This window comes from Coregonus lavaretus, assembly GCF_964263955.1.
Source record: "Coregonus lavaretus genome assembly, contig: HAP1_SCAFFOLD_2584, whole genome shotgun sequence".
NCBI classification, from domain to species: Eukaryota; Metazoa; Chordata; class Actinopteri; order Salmoniformes; family Salmonidae; genus Coregonus; species Coregonus lavaretus.
The window spans coordinates 11269-32936 of record NW_028164162.1 but is presented as its reverse complement, the minus strand read 5'-3'; the positions used below and the strand labels follow the sequence as shown (position 1 = coordinate 32936).

At 44.0% G+C, this 21668-nt stretch overlaps 1 protein-coding gene across 2 annotated transcripts in view; it reads left to right on the top strand.

Moving 5' to 3' along the window:
* The window catches only part of cgna (cingulin a), a 33674-nt gene extending 13411 nt beyond the window's left edge, over nt 1-20263 (top strand). For both annotated transcript variants that reach the window (XM_084192317.1, XM_084192316.1), the window contains exons 5-20: nt 6193-6288; nt 6963-7084; nt 7338-7449; nt 7563-7775; nt 8256-8404; nt 9543-9663; nt 9751-9963; nt 11688-11909; nt 12007-12255; nt 13058-13228; nt 13565-13816; nt 14021-14104; nt 14200-14318; nt 14601-14709; nt 14977-15140; nt 17632-20263. In XM_084192317.1, coding sequence (XP_084048443.1) covers nt 6193-6288; nt 6963-7084; nt 7338-7449; nt 7563-7775; nt 8256-8404; nt 9543-9663; nt 9751-9963; nt 11688-11909; nt 12007-12255; nt 13058-13228; nt 13565-13816; nt 14021-14104; nt 14200-14318; nt 14601-14709; nt 14977-15140; nt 17632-17773 — 2538 coding nt within the window. In that variant the 3' untranslated portion in view covers nt 17774-20263. The remainder of the gene's footprint in view (nt 1-6192; nt 6289-6962; nt 7085-7337; nt 7450-7562; nt 7776-8255; nt 8405-9542; nt 9664-9750; nt 9964-11687; nt 11910-12006; nt 12256-13057; nt 13229-13564; nt 13817-14020; nt 14105-14199; nt 14319-14600; nt 14710-14976; nt 15141-17631) is intronic.
* The last annotated feature ends 1405 nt before the right edge of the window (nt 20264-21668 follow it).

Genomic DNA, 21668 nt, shown 5'->3' with positions numbered 1-21668 from the left:
TGGGTCGTGGCTGGGTCTTCCAGCATGACAACAACCCGAAACACACAGCCAGGGCAACTAAGGAGTGGCTCCGTAAGAAGCATCTCAAGGTCCTGGAGTGGCCTAGCCAGTCTCCAGACCTGAACCCAATAGAACATCTTTGGAGGGAGCTGAAAGTCTGTATTGCCCAGCGACAGCCCCGAAACCTGAAGGATCTGGAGAAGGTCTGTATGGAGGAGTTTGCCAAAATCCCTGCTGCAGTGTGTGCAAACCTGGTCAAGACCTACAGGAAACATATGATCTCTGTAATTGCAAACAAAGGTTTCTGTAGCAAATATTAAGTTCTGCTTTTCTGATGTATCAAATACTTATGTCATGCAATAAAATGCAAATTAATTACTTAAAAATCATACAATGTGATTTTCTGGATTTTTGTTTTAGATTCCGTCTCTCACAGTGTATCTATGATAAAAATGACAGACCTCGACATGCTTTGTATGTAGGAAAACCTGCAAAATCGGCAGTGTATCAAATACTTGTTCTCCCCAGTGTGTGTGTGTGTGTGTGTGTGTGTGTGTGTATATTACATTTACATTTAACATTTAAGTCATTTAGCAGACGCGCTTATCCAGAGCGACTTACAGTTAGTGAGTGCATACATTATTTTTTTATTTTTCATACTGGCCCCCCGTGGGAATCAAACCCACAACCCTGGCGTTGCAAACGCCATGCTCTACCAACTGAGCTACATATGTGTATATATACATGTGTGTGTATATATATATATATATATATATATAAACATAAACATAAACATGGGGGATTGGAAGTGATGCAGACAATTATATTGATGGCAGTTACAATCTATCTGCAATATTAAGCTGGTCTACCCCCAATAATAAAAAATAAATAAATAAAGTCTTAAGAAGCGGTAGATCTGTTCTATGTACGTCTTTTACTTTACTTGCGTCTTTTACTTTCGGTTTTGTACACCAGCTGAAAATGTGTATTTATTTGCAAAGATATTTCAAAGGTTTAGATGGTACAATGATTCTCGACATTATACATTGCTTGTTTTGTCACAAACTGAAATTAGGCAAACTATTAGAATATTAGCAAGCAGGAAATTGCAACTTTAAATATATATATATTTTTCTAAACCATCTACACAATACCACCATAATCACTAGAAAACATTTTTTTAGATTGTTTAGCAAATGTATTGTAAATGAAATGCATAAATATCTAATTTACATAAGTATTCACACCACTTTGCAATGACACTCCAAATTGAGCTCCTGTGTATCCAATTTCCTTTGATCATCCTTGATGTCACTACAACTTGGAGCCCACCTGTGGCCAATTCAATTGTTTGGACATGATTTAGAAAGAAACACACCTGTCTATATATGGTCGTCTATATAGGGTCCTACAGTTGACAGTGCATGTCAGAGCAGAAACTATACCATGAAGTCCAAGGAACTGTCTCTCCGAAAATAGAATTGTGATGAGGCATATGTCTGGGGAAGGGTGTAAAACAATTTTTAGTGTTGAAAGCTTCCAAGAGCACAGTGGTCTCTATCATTGCGAAATAATATAAAAAATATGGAAGTACCCAGACTCTGCCTAGAGCTGGCCGTCCAACCAAACAGCAATCAGGCAAAAATTACTTTGGTCAGGGAGGTGACCAAGAACCCAATGACCACTCTGACAGAACTACAAGAGTTCCTTGGCTGAGATGGGAGAACCTGCCAGAAGGACAACAGTCACTACAGCACTTCACACCATTCTGAGCTTTATGGGAGTGGCCAGACGGAAGCCACTCCTAAGAAAAAAGGGACACCAGGAGCACACCTGGAGTTTGCAAAAAGTCATGTGAAAGACTGAGAGCATAAGGCAAAATATTATGTGGTCTGATGAGAAAAAAAGTTGATATCTTTGGCCTGAATGCAAAGCACTATGTCTGGAGAAAACCAGGCACAACTCATCACCCGTGTAACACCATCCATACCGTGAAGCATAGTGGTGGCAGCATCAAATGAAATTGTATTTGTCACATACACGTGTTTAGCAGATGTTATTGCGGGTGTAGCGAAATGCATCATGCTATGGGGATGCTTTTCAGCGGCAGGGACTGGGAGACAGGTAAGGATAGAGGGAACAATGAATGGAGCCAAATACAAGCAAATTCTTGATGAGAACCTGCTTCAGAGTGCGAATGACCTTAGACTGGGGTGAAGATTTATGTTCCAACAGGACAATAACGCAAGCACACAGCCAAAGCAACGCTGGCATGGCTTCAGAACAAGAATGTGAAAGTCCTTGAGTGGCCCAGCCAAAGCCCAGACTTAAATCTCATTTGAAAATATGTGGAAGAACTTGAAGATTGCTATTCACAGCCGCTCCCCCATCTAACTTAACAGAGTTTGAGAAAATCTGCAAGGAGGAATGGCTGAAAATCCACAAATCCAGATGTGCAAAGCTGAGGAGGTGTGATGTGTGGGGGTGCTTTGCTGTTGACATTGTCAGTGATTTATTTAGAATTCAAGGCACACCAAACCAGCATGGCTACCACAGCATTCTGCAGCGATACACCATCCCATCTGGTTTGCGCTTAGTGGGACTGTCATTTTGTTTTTCAACAGGACAATGACCCAACACACCTCCAGGCTGTGTAATGGCTATTTGACCAAGAAGGAGAGTGATCGAGTGCTGCATCAGATGACCTGGCCTCAACAATCACCTAACCTCAACCCAATTGAGATGGTTTGGGATGAGTTGGACCGCAGAGTGATGGAAAAGCAGCCAACAAGTGCTAAGCATATGTGGGAACTCCTTCAAGACTGTTGGAAAAGCATTCCAGGTGAAGCTGGTTGAGAGAATGCCAAGAGTGTGCAAAGCTGTCAGGCAAAGGGTGGCTACTATATATATTTATTTTGATTTTAACACTTTTTTGGTTACTACATGATTCCATATGTGTTATTTCATAGTTTTGATGTCTTAACTATTATTCTACAATGTAGAAAATAGTAAAAATAAAGAAAAACCCTGGAATGAGTAGCTGTGTCCAAACTCTTGACTGGTAGTGTATATCTACAGAAAAAAGGCAGATCCTGCTTCTGTTGCCTGTTTGGTTGATAGCCTACTGATTCCGTGAGCACCAAGCCTCACGCAGCAATTTCACAAATCCATCTGTGTTTAATCTTTGCTATGCTGTAATAAGGGCTTTACACTTTTCATTAGACCAGCCTCTGGTATTATTTATTTAGTGTTTACACTGTTCCAAATTGTCAGAAAAAAATATGTTTGTTATTATTATTATTATGATCATTATAATAATAAGTAATGTCATTATCATTACTAGGCTTATTATAGTAGCCTTGTATAACCACCATCGAGCTGTAGGCCTAAGAGCGCATCCTGTTTAGTCTTAATACCGTAACTTACTTAGGCCTATATTTCAATAGTTTATATAGGCTACTGTATCAATCATGTCATCACACAGCATACGAGTCATTCATGATGTGAAATGCAATCAAACATTTTAGATTGAAAATAAAATAACAAAGTGACCATTGAATAATTAGCGTAAACAATAAATAGGCGTAAACCGCTACATTTCGGGAAATTGCATTCACGAATGAATGCGACTGTTTTTAGTCTTTGCTGTAATAAAGGCTTGACAAAACTTAAAAAAAGACTTATTTTATTTAGTGTTTACATTGTTCCAAACGGGAACAAGGGTTGAGGGAATAGGGAATGTTTTTCCTAAACAAATTAGGGATTTCTGTAACAACTTTTCATTCAGAAATGGCTATAATTATGTTTCAGCTTAAGCAACACGGACAGCACTATACACACTGATGTTCTGTGGTGGTCGCTGCAGCAGGGAGGAGAGCTGAGACAACGGGTGCTAGTCACAAAGTCACTCACTTTTTTTTTCGCAGCAAGTCTGAGACAGTCTGCACAATCAAATCAATTGCGGTTGGAGTCCCTCTAATCATTTGTGTCTTAATTATTTCATCACACAGTTAGTTTAATGCATCAGACAACCTCAGTGCATATAGTTGATTTGATTAAAAAACATAGGATTTGTCTATATATGGAAAAATACACATTTTGAACTTTCGGCCAATCGATTGGTCGAAAGAACAGACAACTCTTGGTCGACCAATATTATTTTTTTCCGGACAGCCGTACTCTGTACACCTCAACAGTACTCTAATATACATCTCTTTACACCTTAGTAGTACTCTAATATACATCTCTTTACACCTTAGTAGTACTCTAATGTACAGTGCCTAGCAAAAGTATTCATCCCCCTTGGCGTTTTTTTCCAATTTTGTTGCATTACAACCTGTAATTTAAATGGATTTTTATTTGGATTTCATGTAATGGACATACACAAAATAGTCCAAATTGGTGAAGTGAAATGAAGAAAATAATAACTTTTTTCCAAACATTCTAAAAAATAAATAACGGAAAAGTTGTGCGTGCATATGTATTCACTCTCTTTGCTATGAAGCCCCTAAATAAGATCTGGTGCATAATTAGTTAAATAAAGTCCACCTGTGTGCAATCGAAGTGTCACATGATCTGTCACATGATCTCAGTATATATACACCTGTTCTGAAAGGCCCCAGAGTCTGCAACACCATTAAGCAAGGGGCACCACCAAGCAAGCGGCACCATGAAGACCAAGGAGCTCTCCAAACAGGTCAGGGACAAAGTTGTGGAGAAGTACAGATCAGGGTTGGGTTATAGAAAAATATCTGAAACTTTGAACATCCATTATTAAAAAATGGAAAGAATATGGCACCACAACAAACCTGCCAAGAGAGGGCCGCCCACCAAAACTCACGGACCAGGCAAGGAGGGCATTAATCAGAGAGGCAACAAAGAGACCAAAGATAACCCTGAAGGAGCTGCAAAGCTCCACAGCGGAGACATATACTCCAGTCTATAGGACCACTTTAAGCCGTACACTCCACAGAGCTGGGCTTTACGGAAGAGTGGCCAGAAAAAAGCCATTGCTTAAAGAAAAAAATAAGCAAACACATTTGGTGTTCGCCAAAAGCGATGTGGGAGACTCCCCAAACATATGGAAGAAGGTACTCTGGTCAGATGAGACTAAAATTGAGTTTTTTGGCCATCAAGGAAAACACTGTCTGCGCAAACCCAACACCTCTCATCACCCCGAGAACACCATCGGCAGGGACTGGGAAACTGGATAGAATTGAAGGAATGATGGCGCTAAATACAGGGAAATTCTTGAGGGAAACCTGTTTCCGTCTTCCAGAGATTTGAGAATGGGACGGAGGTTCACCTTCCAGCAGGACAATGACCCTAAGCATACTGCTAAAGCAACACCCGAGTGGTTAAAGGGGAAACATTTTAAATGTCTTGGAATGGCCTAGTCAAAGCCCAGACCTCAATCCAATTGAGAATCTGTGGTATGACTTAAAGATTGCTGTACACCAGCGGAACCCATCCAACTTGAAGGAGCTGGAGCAGTTTTGCCTTGAAGAATGGGCAAAAATCCCAGTGGCTAGATGTGCCAAGCTTAAAAAGACATACCCAAAGAGACTTGCAGCTGTAATTGCTGCAAAAGGTGGATCTACAAAGTATTGACTTTGGGTGGGGCGGGGGGTGAATAGTTATGCACGCTCAAGTTTTCTGTTTTTTTGTCTTACTTCTTGTTTGTTTCACCCCCAAAAATATTTTGCATATTCAAAGTGGTAGGCATGTTGTGTAAATCAAATGATACAAACCCCCCAAAAAATCTATTTTAATTCCAGGTTGTAAGGCAACAAAATAGAGGAAATGCCAAGGGGGGTGAATACTTTCGCAAGCCACTATACATATCAACAGTATTCTAATATACATCTCTATACACCTCAAGGTACTCTTATACACAGTGAGCTCCAAAAGTATTGGGACAATGTATTGGATCTGTACTCCAGCACTTTGGATTTGAAATTATACATATTGGGTGAATAGTTTAGAAATTACAGCATTTATAGTCCTCTAATATGCATGTCTATATACCTCAATAGTACTCTAATATACATCTCTATACACCTCAATAGTACTCTAATATACATCTCTATACACCTCCGTAGTACTGCTCATCCGCTTATTTCAGCTTGTCATTGGTGGTGCTAGCTGTCATTCTATGGGGTATCCACTAAAGTCACTCTCTCCTCCTCTCAGCCCGGTGAGAGCCCTGGTGAGGAGTGGAGGAGAGAAAAGAGGGATCTGGAGAGGAAGATGATGGAGCTACAGACCTCCCTACAGGAGGAGAGGAGGGTGAGTGGAGGAGAGGAGGAGAAAAAGAGGAAGGAGTGATAATTTGGGACGTGATGGAAAGAGTGGAGCGATGGTGTATGTTTGGCACCTAGGGAGCTCTCCAGTGAGCTGTAATGAGAGAGCTGTTTCAACAGTACACACACCAGCTGAGCCCACCGTGTGTCTGTGTTTTCTGAGAGGCGCTGCTGTTTTGGTTTTTAGTGGGAGTCTAATCTGAATAAGTGCCATAAAAACCCTGTAAATGGGCCACAGATTATTTAAAACAGTTTAAACTAAAACCTGTTGGGTTAAAGGTGGACACACCCACACAGCATTCTATCTGATAATGAGTCATTATGTGTTGGAATCAGCCCAGAGTTGGGCTGGTATTTAACTCTTAACACCCTATAATCACTTAATCATGGATGTGAATTCTACCGAGGAAACAAGCAAGCCTGTCTGACACTATTCTAAAGAACACCCAGACCCAGAAAGAACTGTACAGAACAAGCACAGAGAGAAAATATGTAGAGCACACGTTTCAATAGAGAATCATGCCTGTTCTACAAAACATTTCTAATGGTGTAATTCAAATACTACCTCTCTTTGTCACCTCCACACTGTCTGTCGTCTGATGTTGTTGCTATTTGTGGTTGTTGTCATGTAGCCTACAGTACAGGTCTGTGTGTGCATAGGGCTCTGTGGGCAGGTCTGATCCTGTGTTAAAGGCAGAGCTGGAGTCATGTCTGGATGAGAACATGCAGCTCCAGGAGACTCTGGACAAGAAGAAGACTGAACTACACCAGACACACTCAGAGTGAGTAACAGTGACCAGGACAAATGACCTGGGTAGAACGAAACAGTGAGTGGAACCAGGCAGGTTGAGACTGATTCCAGGCCGCTGGATCATAGCTAAAGGTCCCTGATGGTTATAAAGTATGGCTTATTGAAAGGTTCTTTGTTAGTGTTGATGTAAAGAGCATCAGATCTGTTTGTAAAATAGATTTTATCTCAATGATAATAACCTGTATAAATAAAGGTTAAGTTAATAAATCAAGTGTCTCTGTCAGGCTGAGTCAGTTGCATATGGAGAGAGAGAGTGCTGAGTCCAGAGTCAGAGAGATGGAGGACCAACTGGTTGAACTGCAGGAGGAGCTGAGGAGAGAGGATGGCAACAAGACGGTAACACAACACACACACACACACACACATTTGGGTGGTCTTGGTCTTGAGACACAAGATCTTTGTAATTGTCCTGTAGGAATGTGTTAACTGTGTGTGTTGTGTGTCTGCAGGACCTGGTGACGTGCCAAGCGTCTCTGTCTGAGGTGTCCATGTTGAAGCAGAAGCTGGAGGATTCTCTGAGACAGAGAGAGAGGGAGCTGACAGCCCTGAAGGGAGCTCTGAAGGACGAGGTGGCCACGCACGACAAAGAGATTGAGACGCTCCGAGAACAGTACAGCACTGACATGGAGAGACTGAGGAGTACCATGGAGCAGGTGTCACAGGTACACACACACAAGGTTCAAAGTTTATTCACCACATCCACAGGATACAACAGGTTTAAAACAGTACAGTGAAATTCTTACTTGAGAGCTCTTTCCCAAGAAGAGCTCTTTCCCACACGCGCACGCTGAGGGAGCAGCAGAGCGTAAAGTGATTGAAACCCACTGGACTTGCTTCACACAAAGGAGCATTATAGCAGGAACAACAAGTGATTACACAAAGTTACGTTTGACTGTACAGACAAAGCCACAAGACAAACAGTAGGTCAGCTGATCTCACATTCTTACAGTGACACGTCTTACTCCTCCTCTCTCCCCTCCCGCTCTCTCCCCTCCCGCTCTCTCCTCTCCCGCTCTGCTCTCTCCCCTCCCGCTCTGCTCTCTCCCCTCCCGCTCTCTCCTCTCCCGCTCTGCTCTCTCCCCTCCCGCTCTCTCCCCACACTCTCTCCTTCTCCCCCCTCCCCCCTCGCTCTCTCTCCCCAGTCTCAGGCAGGTATCGAGGCAGAGCGGTTGCGTGTGAATGCATCAGTGCGTACTCTACAACAGCAGCTGGAAGACTGCAGGGACGAGAGTGGCCACTGGATGGAGCAGTTTCACAGTACTAGAGATGAACTACGGACCACCAAACAGGAGTGAGTACACGCACACAGGCTCTTCACTCTCTGTGTTAAACCACTTACGGCTGTGTTAAACCACTTACGGCTGTGTTAAACCACTTACGGCTGTGTTAAACCACTTACGGCTGTGTTAAACTTTAGCCTACAATTTCCGCATCCCCTTGTGGAAATCGAATTAACATAATAAAAAAAATCCCATCAATCCGTCTGTTTAAGCTAGAGATATGTGTTTTTTTTGCATGGGCTGTGTCTCAATCCACCGCATCCGCTGATATCGCTATTCCATCTGCGGTGAAAAGTGGCAGAGCAAGAGCGGTGTTTGTTAGACCAGGAGACATCCCGAAAACTGGTCTTCTCACAAAAACTTCTGTAGTGTACGAACTATTGAAAGATGAGACGATCACGAAAGTGATGGTGTTTTGCTCTAGGACTCTCACAAGACTGGTCTGAAGTCAGTACATCCTCTTCTGCCAACTTCTGTCTGAAGCGTCCGAACGGTTTGGACTCCTCTGAAGGCCCCCGGTACCAGTTTAAAAAATGAATGGAAATATATATGGAGATAGTTTAGAGCCTAAAATAAGGGGATAAATACATTTAAAAGAAATCTCAGATATAGAACAGATACTTCAGAACAAACTTCCTTTTAGATTTTTTTTTTTTTTACTATCTGTTGTTCCATGTAGTGAATCTGTTATTCAATGTTTTTCTATTGGCTAATAACAGTATTACGAAAATCCATCCAGAATTATTTTTGATACCTTAAGGGGTCTTCAAAATCAAATAGCTAAATAATCCTTGGTATGACCATCTTAAAACAACCCCCCCCTCTCTGGTTTAGACAGGGTTTTAATAGCTGTGGTCAATATCTGTGGTTAATAGTGTAACTGTCTATAACTGTGTAGTTTGAGTGACATTGTAGTTAAACCAGCTTCAGACTGTTGACTGAAGAAATGGTGATATCATAGAATGACCTAATTTTAACAACAACAACAACAAAAACTTTTGATCGACTTTGATGAACTGATATCAGCAATGGAGATTGAACTGTAGCGTCTGTGATCAAACTAAACGATGTCTGATTAGTGCTTATCAGTGACTTGATTTATAGATTTTGAAATGGATCTTGTAGTGGTTAAAATATTGTGTGTTGCAGGATACTGCAGGCTCGTCTGGAGAAAGAGGAGCTTGAGGAAGAGCTGAATGAACTACAGGAGAGAGTCAACACCATGAAACAGAAGATACCAGATCCCAGTCATACACACACACTCAACCAGGTACACACACACACACACACACTGATACTGACAAACACACACACTCAACAAGGTACACACTGACACTGTTCTCCACTGTCCTTTCAGGAGCTGCAGAGTTTGCGTGCCGATCTGCAGCAGGCCCAATCAGAGGCAGAGAAGAAAAGGGTGGAGCTCGATAAAAAGGTAATGGAGGTAATCTCCCTGAAGAAGGCCAACCAGGAGCAGGAGGCGGAGCTGAAGTATGAGATGGACAGGCTGAGGGACCAATCAAATCGAGCCAAAGAGGATCTGGCCAAGGCCCAGGAGAAAACCAAACGGGTGTGTGTTGTGTAGTACCATCTACAGTGAGGGGAAAAAAGTATTTGATCCCCTGCTGATTTTGTACGTTTGCCCACTGACAAAGAAATGATCAGTCTATAATTTTAATGGTCGGTTTATTTGAACAGTGAGAGACAGAATAACAACAACAAAATCCAGAAAAACGCATGTCAAAAATGTTATAAATTGATTTGCATTTTAATCAGGGAAATAAGTATTTGACCCCCTCTCAATCAGAAAGATTTCTGGCTCCCAGGTGTCTTTTATACAGTTAACGAGCTGAGATTAGGAGCACACTCTTAAAGGGAGTGCTCCTAATCTCAGTTTGTTACCTGTATAAAAGACACCTGTCCACAGAAGCAATCAATCAATCAGATTCCAAACTCCACCATGGCCAAGACCAAAGAGCTCTCCAAGGATTTCAGGGACAAGATTGTAGACCTACACAAGGCTGGAATGGGCTACAAGACCATCGCCAAGCAGCTTGGTGAGAAGGTGACAACAGTTGGTGCGATTATTCGCAAATGGAAGAAACACAAAATAACTGTCAATCTCCCTCGGCCTGGGGCTCCATGCAAGATCTCACCTCGTGGAGTTGCAATGATCATGAGAACGGTGAGGAATCAGCCCAGAACTACACGGGAGGATCTTGTCAATGATCTCAAGGCAGCTGGGACCATAGTCACCAAGAAAACAATTGGTAGCACACTACGCCGTGAAGGACAGAAATCCTGCAGAGCCCGCAAGGTCCCCCTGCTCAAGAAAGCACATATAGATGCCCGTCTGAAGTTTGCCAATGAACATCTGAATGATTCAGAGGAGAACTGGGTGAAAGTGTTGTGGTCAGATGAGACCAAAATGGAGCTCTATGGCATCAACTCAACTCGCCGTGTTTGGAGGAGGAGGAATGCTGCCTATGACCCCAAGAACACCATCCCCACAGTCAAACATGGAGGTGGAAACATTATGCTTTGGGGGTGTTTTTCTGCTAAGGGGACAGGACAACTTCACCGCATCAAAGGGACGATGGACGGGGCCATGTACCGTCCAATCTTGGGTGAGAACCTCCTTCCCTCAGCCAGGGCATTGAAAGTGGGTCGTGGATGGGTATTCCAGCATGACAATGACCCAAAACACACGGCCAAGGCAACAAAGGAGTGGCTCAAGAAGAAGCACATTAAAGTCCTGGAGTGGCCTAGCCAGTCTCCAGACCTTAATCCCATAGCAAATCTGTGGAGGGAGCTGAAGGTTCGAGTTGCCAACGTCAGGCTCGAAACCTTAATGACTTGGAGAAGATCTGCAAAGAGGAGTGGGACAAAATCCCTCCTGAGATGTGTGCAAACCTGGTGGCCAACTACAAGAAACGTCTGACCTCTGTGATTGCCAACAAGGGTTTTGCCACCAAGTACTAAGTCATGTTTTGCAGAGGGGTCAAATACTTATTTCCCTCATTAAAATGCAAATCAATTTATAACATTTTTGACATGTGTTTTTCTGGATTATTTTGTTGTTATTCTGTCTCTCACTGTTCAAATAAACCTACCATTAAAATTATAGACTGATCATGTCTTTGTCAGTGGGCAAACGTACAAAATCAGCAGGGGATCAAATACTTTTTTTCCCTCACTGTATGTAACTGGGAAAGATGGCCACTTTCCCTCCCTTATGTTCACCATCTCCATCCTTCTCTCAATCACTCACCTCTCCTTTGTTTCTCTCCATAGCTCCCTGACCCGTCGGTAGTGTCTGGCCTGCAGTCAGAGCTGACTGATGCTCGTGGGGAGAGAGACAGACTGGGAGAGAAACTCTCCAGCACTGAGCAGGAGCTGCAGTCCAACACAGAGCGGCTGGCCAGAACCCAGACAGAACTAAACGCTCTCAGAGACTCACAGCAGGAGCAGGAGGAGGCTAACACACGCCTCCGAGAGAAACTCTCACGCCTGGAGGTGAGACCTACACACACAGTCTTAACTCTTTCTCACAACTCTTTCTTAGTGGGTGTTAGTTGTGTTTTACAGTATGTAAATGTGCGTGTACCCCCAGGCCCAGCTGGCGTCCAGTGCGTCAGAGAGTTCGGAGGCAGAGCTGTCCCTCCAGGCGGAGTTGAGGGGGCTGAGGCAGGAGCTTGACGAGGCCAGGAGAGGAGCCTCTCGGCTGGGCCAGGACCACCGGCAGCTCAGCCTGCGTCTGGAGGAGAGGGAGAAGGAGAGGGACCAGCTCACACACACCAACACACAGCTGGAGGAACAGAGGAGACAGCAGGAGCGGTCCCTGGACAAACTCAATAAGGAGGTGGAGAGTGTCTACATGTTCTTCTGATGCTCTGTGTACTGCATTGAAGTTACAAATGTACAATGTGCAGATAAAAATCTATCTTTCTCTGTGTCGCTCTCTCTCTCTGTATATCTCTCTCTCTCTCTGTGTCTCTGTCGCTCTCTCTCTCTCTCTCTCTGTGTCGCTCTCTTTCTCTGTGTCGCTCTCTCTGTGACTCTCTCGTTCTGTCTCTTTCTGTCTGTCTCTTTCTCTGTCTCTCTCTTTCTCTGTCTTTCTCTTTCTCTGTGTGTCTCTCTCTCTGTGACTCTCTCGTTCTGTCTCTTTCTGTCTCTCTCTTTCTCTGTGTCTCTCTCTTTCTCTGTGTCTCTCTTTCTCTGTGTCTCTCTCTGTCTCTCTCTTTCTCTGTGTCTCTTTCTCTGTGTCTCTCTCTTTCTCTGTGTCTCTCTCTTTCTTTCTCTGTGTCTCTCTTTCTCTGTCTCTCTTTCTCTGTCTGTCTCTCTGTATCTCTCTCTCTCTGTGTCTCTGTGTCGCTCTCTTTCTCTGTCTCTGTCTCTCTTTCTCTCTCTCTCTCTCTCTCTCTCTCTCTCTCTCTCTCTCTCTCTCTCTCTCTCTCTCTCTCTCTCTCTCTCTCTCTCTCTCTCTCTCTCTCTCTCTCTCTCTCTCTCTCTCTCTCTCTCTCTCTCTCTCTCTCTCTCTCTCTCTCTCTCTCTCTCTCTCTCCTCTCTCTCTCTCCTCTCTCTCTCTCTCTCTCTCTCTCTCTCTCTCTCTCTCTCTCTCTCTGTGTGTGTGTCTCGTCCTCCCTCATTCTCTCTCCATGTAGTTTGAGTCTCTGTCCCAGTCGTCTGGTGAGGAGGTGCAGGTTCTGAGGGCCCAGCTGGAGGAACAGAGAGAGAGATCTCGCAGGGAGACACAGGAGGCCCAGAGGCAGGGCAACGACAGACTGGTAGAACTGGAGAGGAGCCAGACCTCCCTCAAGAGACTGGAGGAGGAGGTGAGAGGGAGAGAGGGAGGGGGTAAGAGAGGAGGAAACTGAGGAGGGAGGGAGGAGGAGACTGAGGAGGAGGAGGAAAGGGTCTTCAGGAGGTAATGATATAGATCAGGGGCATTCAACTCTGACCCTACGAGGTCCAGAGCCTGCTGCTTTTCTGTTCTACCTGATAATGAATACCACCCACCTGATGTCCCAGGTCTAAATCAGTTCCTCATTAGAGGGGAACAATGAAAAAACGCAGTGGAACTGGCTTCGAGGTCCAGAGTTGAGTTTGAGGGGTGTAGGTGTTTCGTCTTGTTTGACGCTGATCCAGTGTGTGTGTGTGTCGTGCGCCAGGCGTCCCGTCAGAAGAAGGAGCTGCTCTCTGTGGTTGAGGAGAGAGACACTGCTCAGCTGGACAAGGAGCTGCTCACCAACCGCCTGCACCACCTAGAGGCTGAACTGGAGAACAGCAGGAGCAGCCTCACAGACAAGAGCAGGGAGCTCCGCAGCACAGAGGACAAGATGAAACGACTGGAGCTGGAGCTGGAGGAGGAGAAGGGATCTGTGGAGCTACTCACTGACAGAGTCAACAGGACCAGAGACCAGGTACACACGCGCGCACACACACACACAAAATAGAAATGTGTGTCTAGCAGCTTTCACCGGTCTGTTGGTTGAAAGAACCAGGCCCAGGCTAGGAAAATAATGTATTTATTAACTCTCTCTCTCGTCTCCTCTCTCTCTCTCTCGTCTCCTCTCTCTCTCTCTCTCTCGCTCTCTCTTTCGTCTCCTCTCTCTGTGTGTGTGAAGATAGAGCAGCTGCGTTCAGAGCTGATGCAGGAGAGATCCTCCAGACAGGACCTGGAGCTGGACAAGAATGCCCTAGAAAGACATGTACGTTTAGTCTGTGTCTCCACTGAAATTGCCTTAATGTCTAAGAGTGATGATTGATTATGCTTCAATATCGCTCTCTCTCTCTCTCTCTCCAGATGAAGGAGTTGAAGACCAGAGTATCTGATATGGAGGGTCAGTCTCGTTCCTCAGTAGGAGTGGCTCAGCTGGAGAGTAAAGTTCACGAGTTGGAGGAACGCCTCCACAGCGAGGATAGGTACACAGCACACTACACATCCCACAATGCACCACACCCAGGTACTACAGACCCCACAATGCACCACAGAGTCTAGAATATGATATATATGGTTGGTACGGTGGTTTGCCATTAGTTAGAGAAGTGTAGCACTGCGGTACCTCACTTCAAATTGAGATTCACATTATTGATGACAAGTGAAGCTTATGGTATGATATTATGAACTGGTCACACATCTGCACCCAGAATCACCTTGTTCATGTTTGTGCTAAAGATTTAAATGTGTGTGTGTGTCTGTCTTAGGGAGAAGAACTCCATGTTGTCGTCTCAGCGTCGCCTGGAGAAGAAACTGAAGGAGCTCAACTTTACCCTGGAGGAAGAGAGACAACAACACACAGAGCAGCGAGACCAGGTATGCATACACACACCAGTGGAGGCTGCTGAGGGGAGGACGGCTCATAATAATGGCCGGAACGGAGCAGATGGAATGGCATCAAACACCTGGAAACCATGTGTTTGATGTATTTGTTACCTTTCCCCTATTCCGCTCCAGTCATTAACATGAGCCCATTCTCCCCAATTAAGGTGCCACCAACCTCCTGAGACACACACACACACACACACACACACACACACACACACACACACACACTCACCCTGACTGTGTCCTCTGTTGTAGCTGTCTCTGCGTGTGAAGGCTCTGAAGAGACAGGTGGATGAGGGGGAGACAGAGGTAGAGAGGATGGAGGGATTGAGGAGGAAGGCCCAGAGAGAGATGGAGGAACAGATGGAACTAAAGGAGGCCTTACAGGGCAGAGTCACCGCGCTGGAGACTGAGCTCAAGTAAGTCTGTGTGTGTTATTGTGTTTCCACGTCTCACACACTCTACCTGATCCACTTAGATGACTAAGTATCTCCTTTCTCCTAGATGTGGATCTTCTTATGGACCAGCCCAATTATCTCTCTTCTCCTCCACTCCTCCAGACCTCTTTCTGTTCCTCTCTTCTCCTCCACTCCCTCCAGACCTCTTTCTGTTCCTCTCTTCTCTTCCACTCCCTCCAGACCTCTTTCTGTTCCTCTCTTCTCTTCCACTCCCTCCAGACCTCTTTCTGTTCCTCTATTCTCCTCCACTCCCTCCAGACCTCTTTCTGTTCCTCTCTTCTCTTCCACTCCTCCAGACCTCTTTCTGTTCCTCTCTTCTCTTCCACTCCTCCAGACCTCTTTCTGTTCCTCTCTTCTCCCTCCAGACCTCTCTGTTCCTCTCTTCTCCCTCCAGACCTCTTTCTGTTCCTCTCTTCTCCTCAACTCCCTCCAGACCTCATTGGTCATGAGTTCAGTATGCATGACATTTACTGGCAGCCTGTCCACTCCACACAGCCGTGTGTGTATCATTCTATGGATCACTGAGGTCCTCTCTGAGCCCTCAACAGAGATGATACACACGTCATTACAGAATAAAGAAGTCTGATTCAAACACACACACTTTGGCAGTCACACTCACCCAGGTGTGTAAAGGTGTCTCATTTAAACCCCACTCAACAGTGCTGTGGGAACACACACACACACACACTACCAGTCAAAAGTTTGGACACACCTACTCATTCAAGGGTTTTTCTTTATTTGTACTATTTTTTACATTGTAGAATAATAGTGAAGACATCAAAACTATGAAATAACACACATGGAATCATGTAGTAAACAAAAAAGTGTTAAACAAATCAAAGTATATTTTATATTTGAGAATCTTCAAATAGCCACCCTTTGCCTTGATGACAGCTTTGCACACTCTTGGCATTCTCTCAACCAGCTTCATCTGGAATGCTTTTCCAACAGTCTTGAAGGAATTCCCACATATGCTGAGCACTTGTTGGCTGCTTTTCCTTCACTCTGCGGTCCGACTCATCCCAAACCATCTCAATTTGGTTGAGGTCGGGGGATTGTGGAGGCCAGGTCATCTGATGCAGCACTCCATCACTCTCCTTCTTTGTAAAATAGCCCTTACACAGCCTGGAGGTGTGTTGGGTCATTGTCCTGTTGAAAAACAAATGATAGTCCCACTAAGCCCATACCAGATGGGATGGCATATCGCTGCAGAATGCTGTGGTAGCCATGCTGGTTAAGTGTGCCTTGAATTCTAAATAAATCACAGACAGTGTCACCAGCAAAGCACCCCCACACCATAACACCTCCTCCATGCTTTACGGTGGGAAATACAAATGCGGAGATCATCCGTTCACCCACACTGCGTCTCACAAAGACACGGCGGTTGGAACCCAAAATCTCACATTTGGACTCCAGACCAAAGGACACATTTCCACCAGTCTAATGTCCATTGCTCGTGTTTCTTGGCCCAAGCAGGTCTCTTCTTATTATTGGTGTCCTTTAGTAGTGGTTTCTTTGCAGCAATTCGACCATGAAGGCCTGATTCACACAGTCCCCTCTGAACAGTTGATGTTGATATGTGTCTGTTACTTGATATGTGTCTGTTACTTGAACTCTGTGAAGCATTTATTTGGGCTGCAATTTCTGAGGCTGGTAACTCTAATGAACTTATCCTCTGCAGCAGAGTTAACTCTGGGTCTTCAATTCCTGTGGCGGTCCTCATGAGAGCCAGTTTCATCATAGCGCTTAATGGTTTTTGCGACTGCACTTGAAGAAACTTTAAAAGTTATGGAAATGTTCCGTATTGACTGACCTTCATGTCTTAAAGTAATGATGGACTGTTGTTTTTCTTTGCTTATTTGAGCTGTTCTTGCCATAATATGGACAAATAGGGCTATCTTCTGTCACAACACAGCTGATTGGCACAAACGCATTAAGAAGGAAAGAAATTCCACAAATTAACTTTTAAGAAGGCATACCTGTTAATTGAAATGCATTCCAGGTGACTACCTCATGAAGCTGGTTGAGAGAATGCCAAGAGTGTGCAAAGCTGTCATCAAGGCAAAGGGTGGTTATTTGAAGATAAAATATATTTAGATTAGTTTTTAAAAAAATTGGTTACTACATGTGTTATTTCATAGTTTTGATGTCTTCACTATTATTCTACAATGTAGAAAATAGTAAAATAAAGAAAAACCCTGGAATGAGTAGGTTTGTCCAAACTTTTGACTGGTACTGCACGTGCAGGTCAGCAGTGACAGGGGGGTAGAGACTGCTCTAGTAGGCAGAGGGCTCTCTCCCTGACAGATACTACAGGAAATTACACTGTCTACTGTAGAACTCAACTGTCTACTCCTACATGTTTGCCGAGACCCACCTACAGCCTCTGTTCTAGTGAACAAAAGATGAAGGAAATATTTCTGAAGCTGATGATGATGGTGTTGTGTTTCAGGAGGAAGGTGCAGCAGGCACAGCGTCAGGCCCTGGACTCGTCGGCTCTGAGCTCTGAGGAAGAAGATGATGAAGGCCTGTACGACACCTCCAGCATCACCTCCATCCTCACTGGGAGCAACCTACACACCAGCTCCTGCTAGAGGGAGGGGGGGGAGTAATGGTGGTGCTAGTGGTGGTGGTAGTAGTAGGATAAAAAGGGGGTATTCTGAGCACTATAGAGAAAAGGAAAAGGAGAAGGAGGGAAGAATGTAGGAGGATAGAGGGAAGGAGGGAGGGAGGTGGATTAAAGGGAGTATTTTAAGCACTACAGGGTTGTAGGGAGGGAGGGTAGTAGTGGGAGAGAGGGGGTTATTCTAAGCACTACAGATATACATCTACACACAGGTACAGGACACTGGGACAGGTCTATGGACCTGCTATAAAAACACTGTCTGAAGGAGGGAGGGAGGGATCACAGGTTCAGGGAGAAGGAGAGGAGGATGACTCACTACACTGGACAGTAGACTCCTAGTGGTACTGAAGTGGAGGATTGTGGGGGTGAATAAGCTCAGATGCCCAGGAGGAATACAAGACAATATACATTTATACCGTAACAGAACACTAGCACATTCTCCCCTAGAGAAGAACAGGCAGTATGACTCACTGTCTAAAGCACTTACAATGACTTACAGGACTGACTGACTGACTTACAGGACTGACTGACTGACTTACAGGACTGACTTACAGGACTGACTGACTGACTTACAGGACTGACTGACTGACTGGCTTACAGGACTGACTGACTTACAGGACTGACTGACTTATAGGACTGACTGACTTATAGGACTGACTGACTTATAGGACTGGCTGACTTATAGGACTGGCTGACTTATAGGACTGGCTGACTTATAGGACTGGCTGACTTATAGGACTCGCTGACTTATAGGACTCGCTGACTTATAGGACTCGCTGACTTATAGGACTGACTGACTTATAGGACTCGCTGACTTACAGGACTCGCTGACTTACAGGACTCGCTGACTTACAGGACTCGCTGACTTATAGGACTCGCTGACTTATAGGACTCGCTGACTTATAGGACTGACTGACTTATAGGACTGGCTGACTTATAGGACTCGCTGACTTATAGGACTCGCTGACTTATAGGACTCGCTGACTTATAGGACTGACTGACTTATAGGACTGGCTGACTTATAGGACTCACTGACTTATAGGACTCACTGACTTATAGGACTCGCTGACTTATAGGACTCGCTGACTTATAGGACTGACTGACTTATAGGACTCACTGACTTACAGGACTCACTGACTTACAGGACTCACTGACTTACAGGACTGACTTATAGGACTGACTGACTTACAGGACTGTCTGACTTTACAGGACTGACTGACTTACAGGACTGTCTGACTTTACAGGACTGACTGACTTACAGGACTGAACAGTAAAACACTATGGTACTCTTCAATATCAGCATTACTCTGTGATACTCTATTGTATGCTACAATACTGTAATTACTATGGTGCTCTTTAATACGCAGAATTACACTGTGGTACTCTTCAATATTCTGTGGTACTGTTTAATACTGTAATTATTATGGTACTCTTCAATACTCTATTACTCTACTGAAAAGGAGTTTGGTCACACTGACTGAGTACTGATAGGACCAACCACACGGACATGTACTGTGAATATTTGACACTAGCTGGTTAATGTCTACTATCACTGGGTAAACACTGTTTAATCTGATGCTACTGGTGTCTTGTCACACTGACCTGATGCACAGCAACTGTGCAGCTGCAAACACTATTCCTTACATTCCTTAATGGATATCCGATATGCAAGTTAAGTTTTTAAAACCTGGTTGGAATAAATACTGACAAATATATGAGAATGATGAACAAATGAGATCATTTGTCTAACAAATGAAATCAACAATATTCTACTGAATGTGATGTCAAAGTAATCATAGTTTTATAAACCAAATCTGACAGTTGATTCCTATTCTGCTGTATGTTCTACTACTTGACTGCCTGCCACTACAGATGCATGTATGGAGTTTGCTCTGATACCAATCCTCTCTCGCCATTTTTTCACACACTTTACACATTGTATCTGTAGCATCTGTGCACAACTTCTATGCAGTCCTTACAGTTCATACTCTGAGAAGCCTGTGAAGATCTTAGTCACTCAGCCTTAAAAGTTGTTTAAATGATTTTGTAATGGATAATTTTCAGTTCTACTTATTGTTATTTCGGTGTACTCTGGATAGATTTTTGTAAATTATTTGTTTCTATTTAATTCGTTTTGGGGGAGATCTGAGATCTTGTATTTTCAATCAATGAACGTTACCATTGTAAATTAAATGATAGTTACCACTGTAAATTAAATTGCTGCGATGTTCATATCTTCCAACTGTTCAGTTGGCTTGAAAGACTGTATACAGTATGGTACCCTGTTTCTTGTATGCTACAAATACTTACTGTTTCTATCTGTATGGCTTCTGTTGTAACTATGAGTATAGGGGATGGTACATGATCATTACTGATTAGTCATTTTATACTGTGAATTTGTACTTCACAATACCAATCTGTTTTCTATTGAATTAAATATTGCGCAGCAATCAAATTCATTGTCTTTCTGGCACAAGTTGAAACGACACCCAATAACCCAACACTCTGTCAGCCTTCCATGGAATGGACTTTGTTTCACTGTGTTATTTTCTTTGGAAGGAGAGCCCTCTTTAGCTGGAACGCAAATGGGCATAGTTATACATCATAAACCACATAGTTATGTACCTCCTTTAATCTTCCTTACTTTAGAACTGTTATGATTTTCTTCCTCCACATCCGGCCATCATTCCAAAACTCTTTCTGTGGAAGAGCAGCCTGCTCAAACAGAAAGCATTGTGTCTCATCAAAGTGTTCTTATTGGGCGGTTGATTTAATTACAGTAATAATTGAGCCTTCTCTGGAAATCTATCCTTCAAAACAAAACATCAACGTCTATGTTTAGCTAGGTAACCCACCTTACTACACTACACTGGTAAACCACTTCATTGTTGTTATGGCTCTTCTGTTGTAATGGGTCATTACTCTGTCTCTGTTAGTGGGCTGTCTATAATCTCCTTGTCTTCAACATCCTGTAAAAAAAAAAAACATCTGACAGTCATTCCTCCTCTCTGTGGTTATCTCTTTGTCATTCACCTGTGTTAGCTATGTCAATCCCCACCCCCCCCCCCACCTACCTCCAGTCCCCTCACTGCCTCTTTTTGGATACCTCTACCTCCCACCACACACCCCACCCTTATTGTTGTGTATTAAAAACAGCCTTTCATGTGGGGAAATAGTTAAGATACAGTAGTAATAATAATAATAATATGCCATTTAGCAGACGCTTTTATCCAAAGCGACTTACAGTCATGCGTGCATACATTATTTTTTTTTGTGTATGGGTGGTCCCGGGGATCGAACCCACTACCTTGGCGTTACAAGCGCCGTGCTCTACCAGCTGAGCTACAGAGGACCACATACAGTACAGTCCTGTTGATATATTTCTAGAACCCACAGTACACTCCTGTGTGTTTCTCTATCAATATTGTCTGAACTTTTATCTCTTGTGGCAGAGAGGTGGTTTGATCCGGTTTCCCCTGTTCTGGGGAGGGACTGGGATGGGGGCCGGTCTCCCTAAAGGCTGTGCTCTCAACTGTATTATGTATGCCTTAGATTGTGTGTGGCATCCACGTATTTATGGAGGGGAAACGGGTCAATTAGCCTTTCACAATTACCTCTGCTAAAGCACTGCTGCTCACTGGGTACACACACACACACGTTGCATACATAAACCCTGATGATGTGGTGAACATCAGTGGAGGCTGCTGAGGGGAGGATGACTCATAATAATGGCCGGAATGGAATGGTATCAAACATGGTTTTCATGTGTTTGTTACCATTCCGTTTACTCCGTTCCAGACATTATTATGAGCCGTCCTCCCCTCCGCAGCCTCCACTGGTGAACATCACAGTTCTCTGATTTG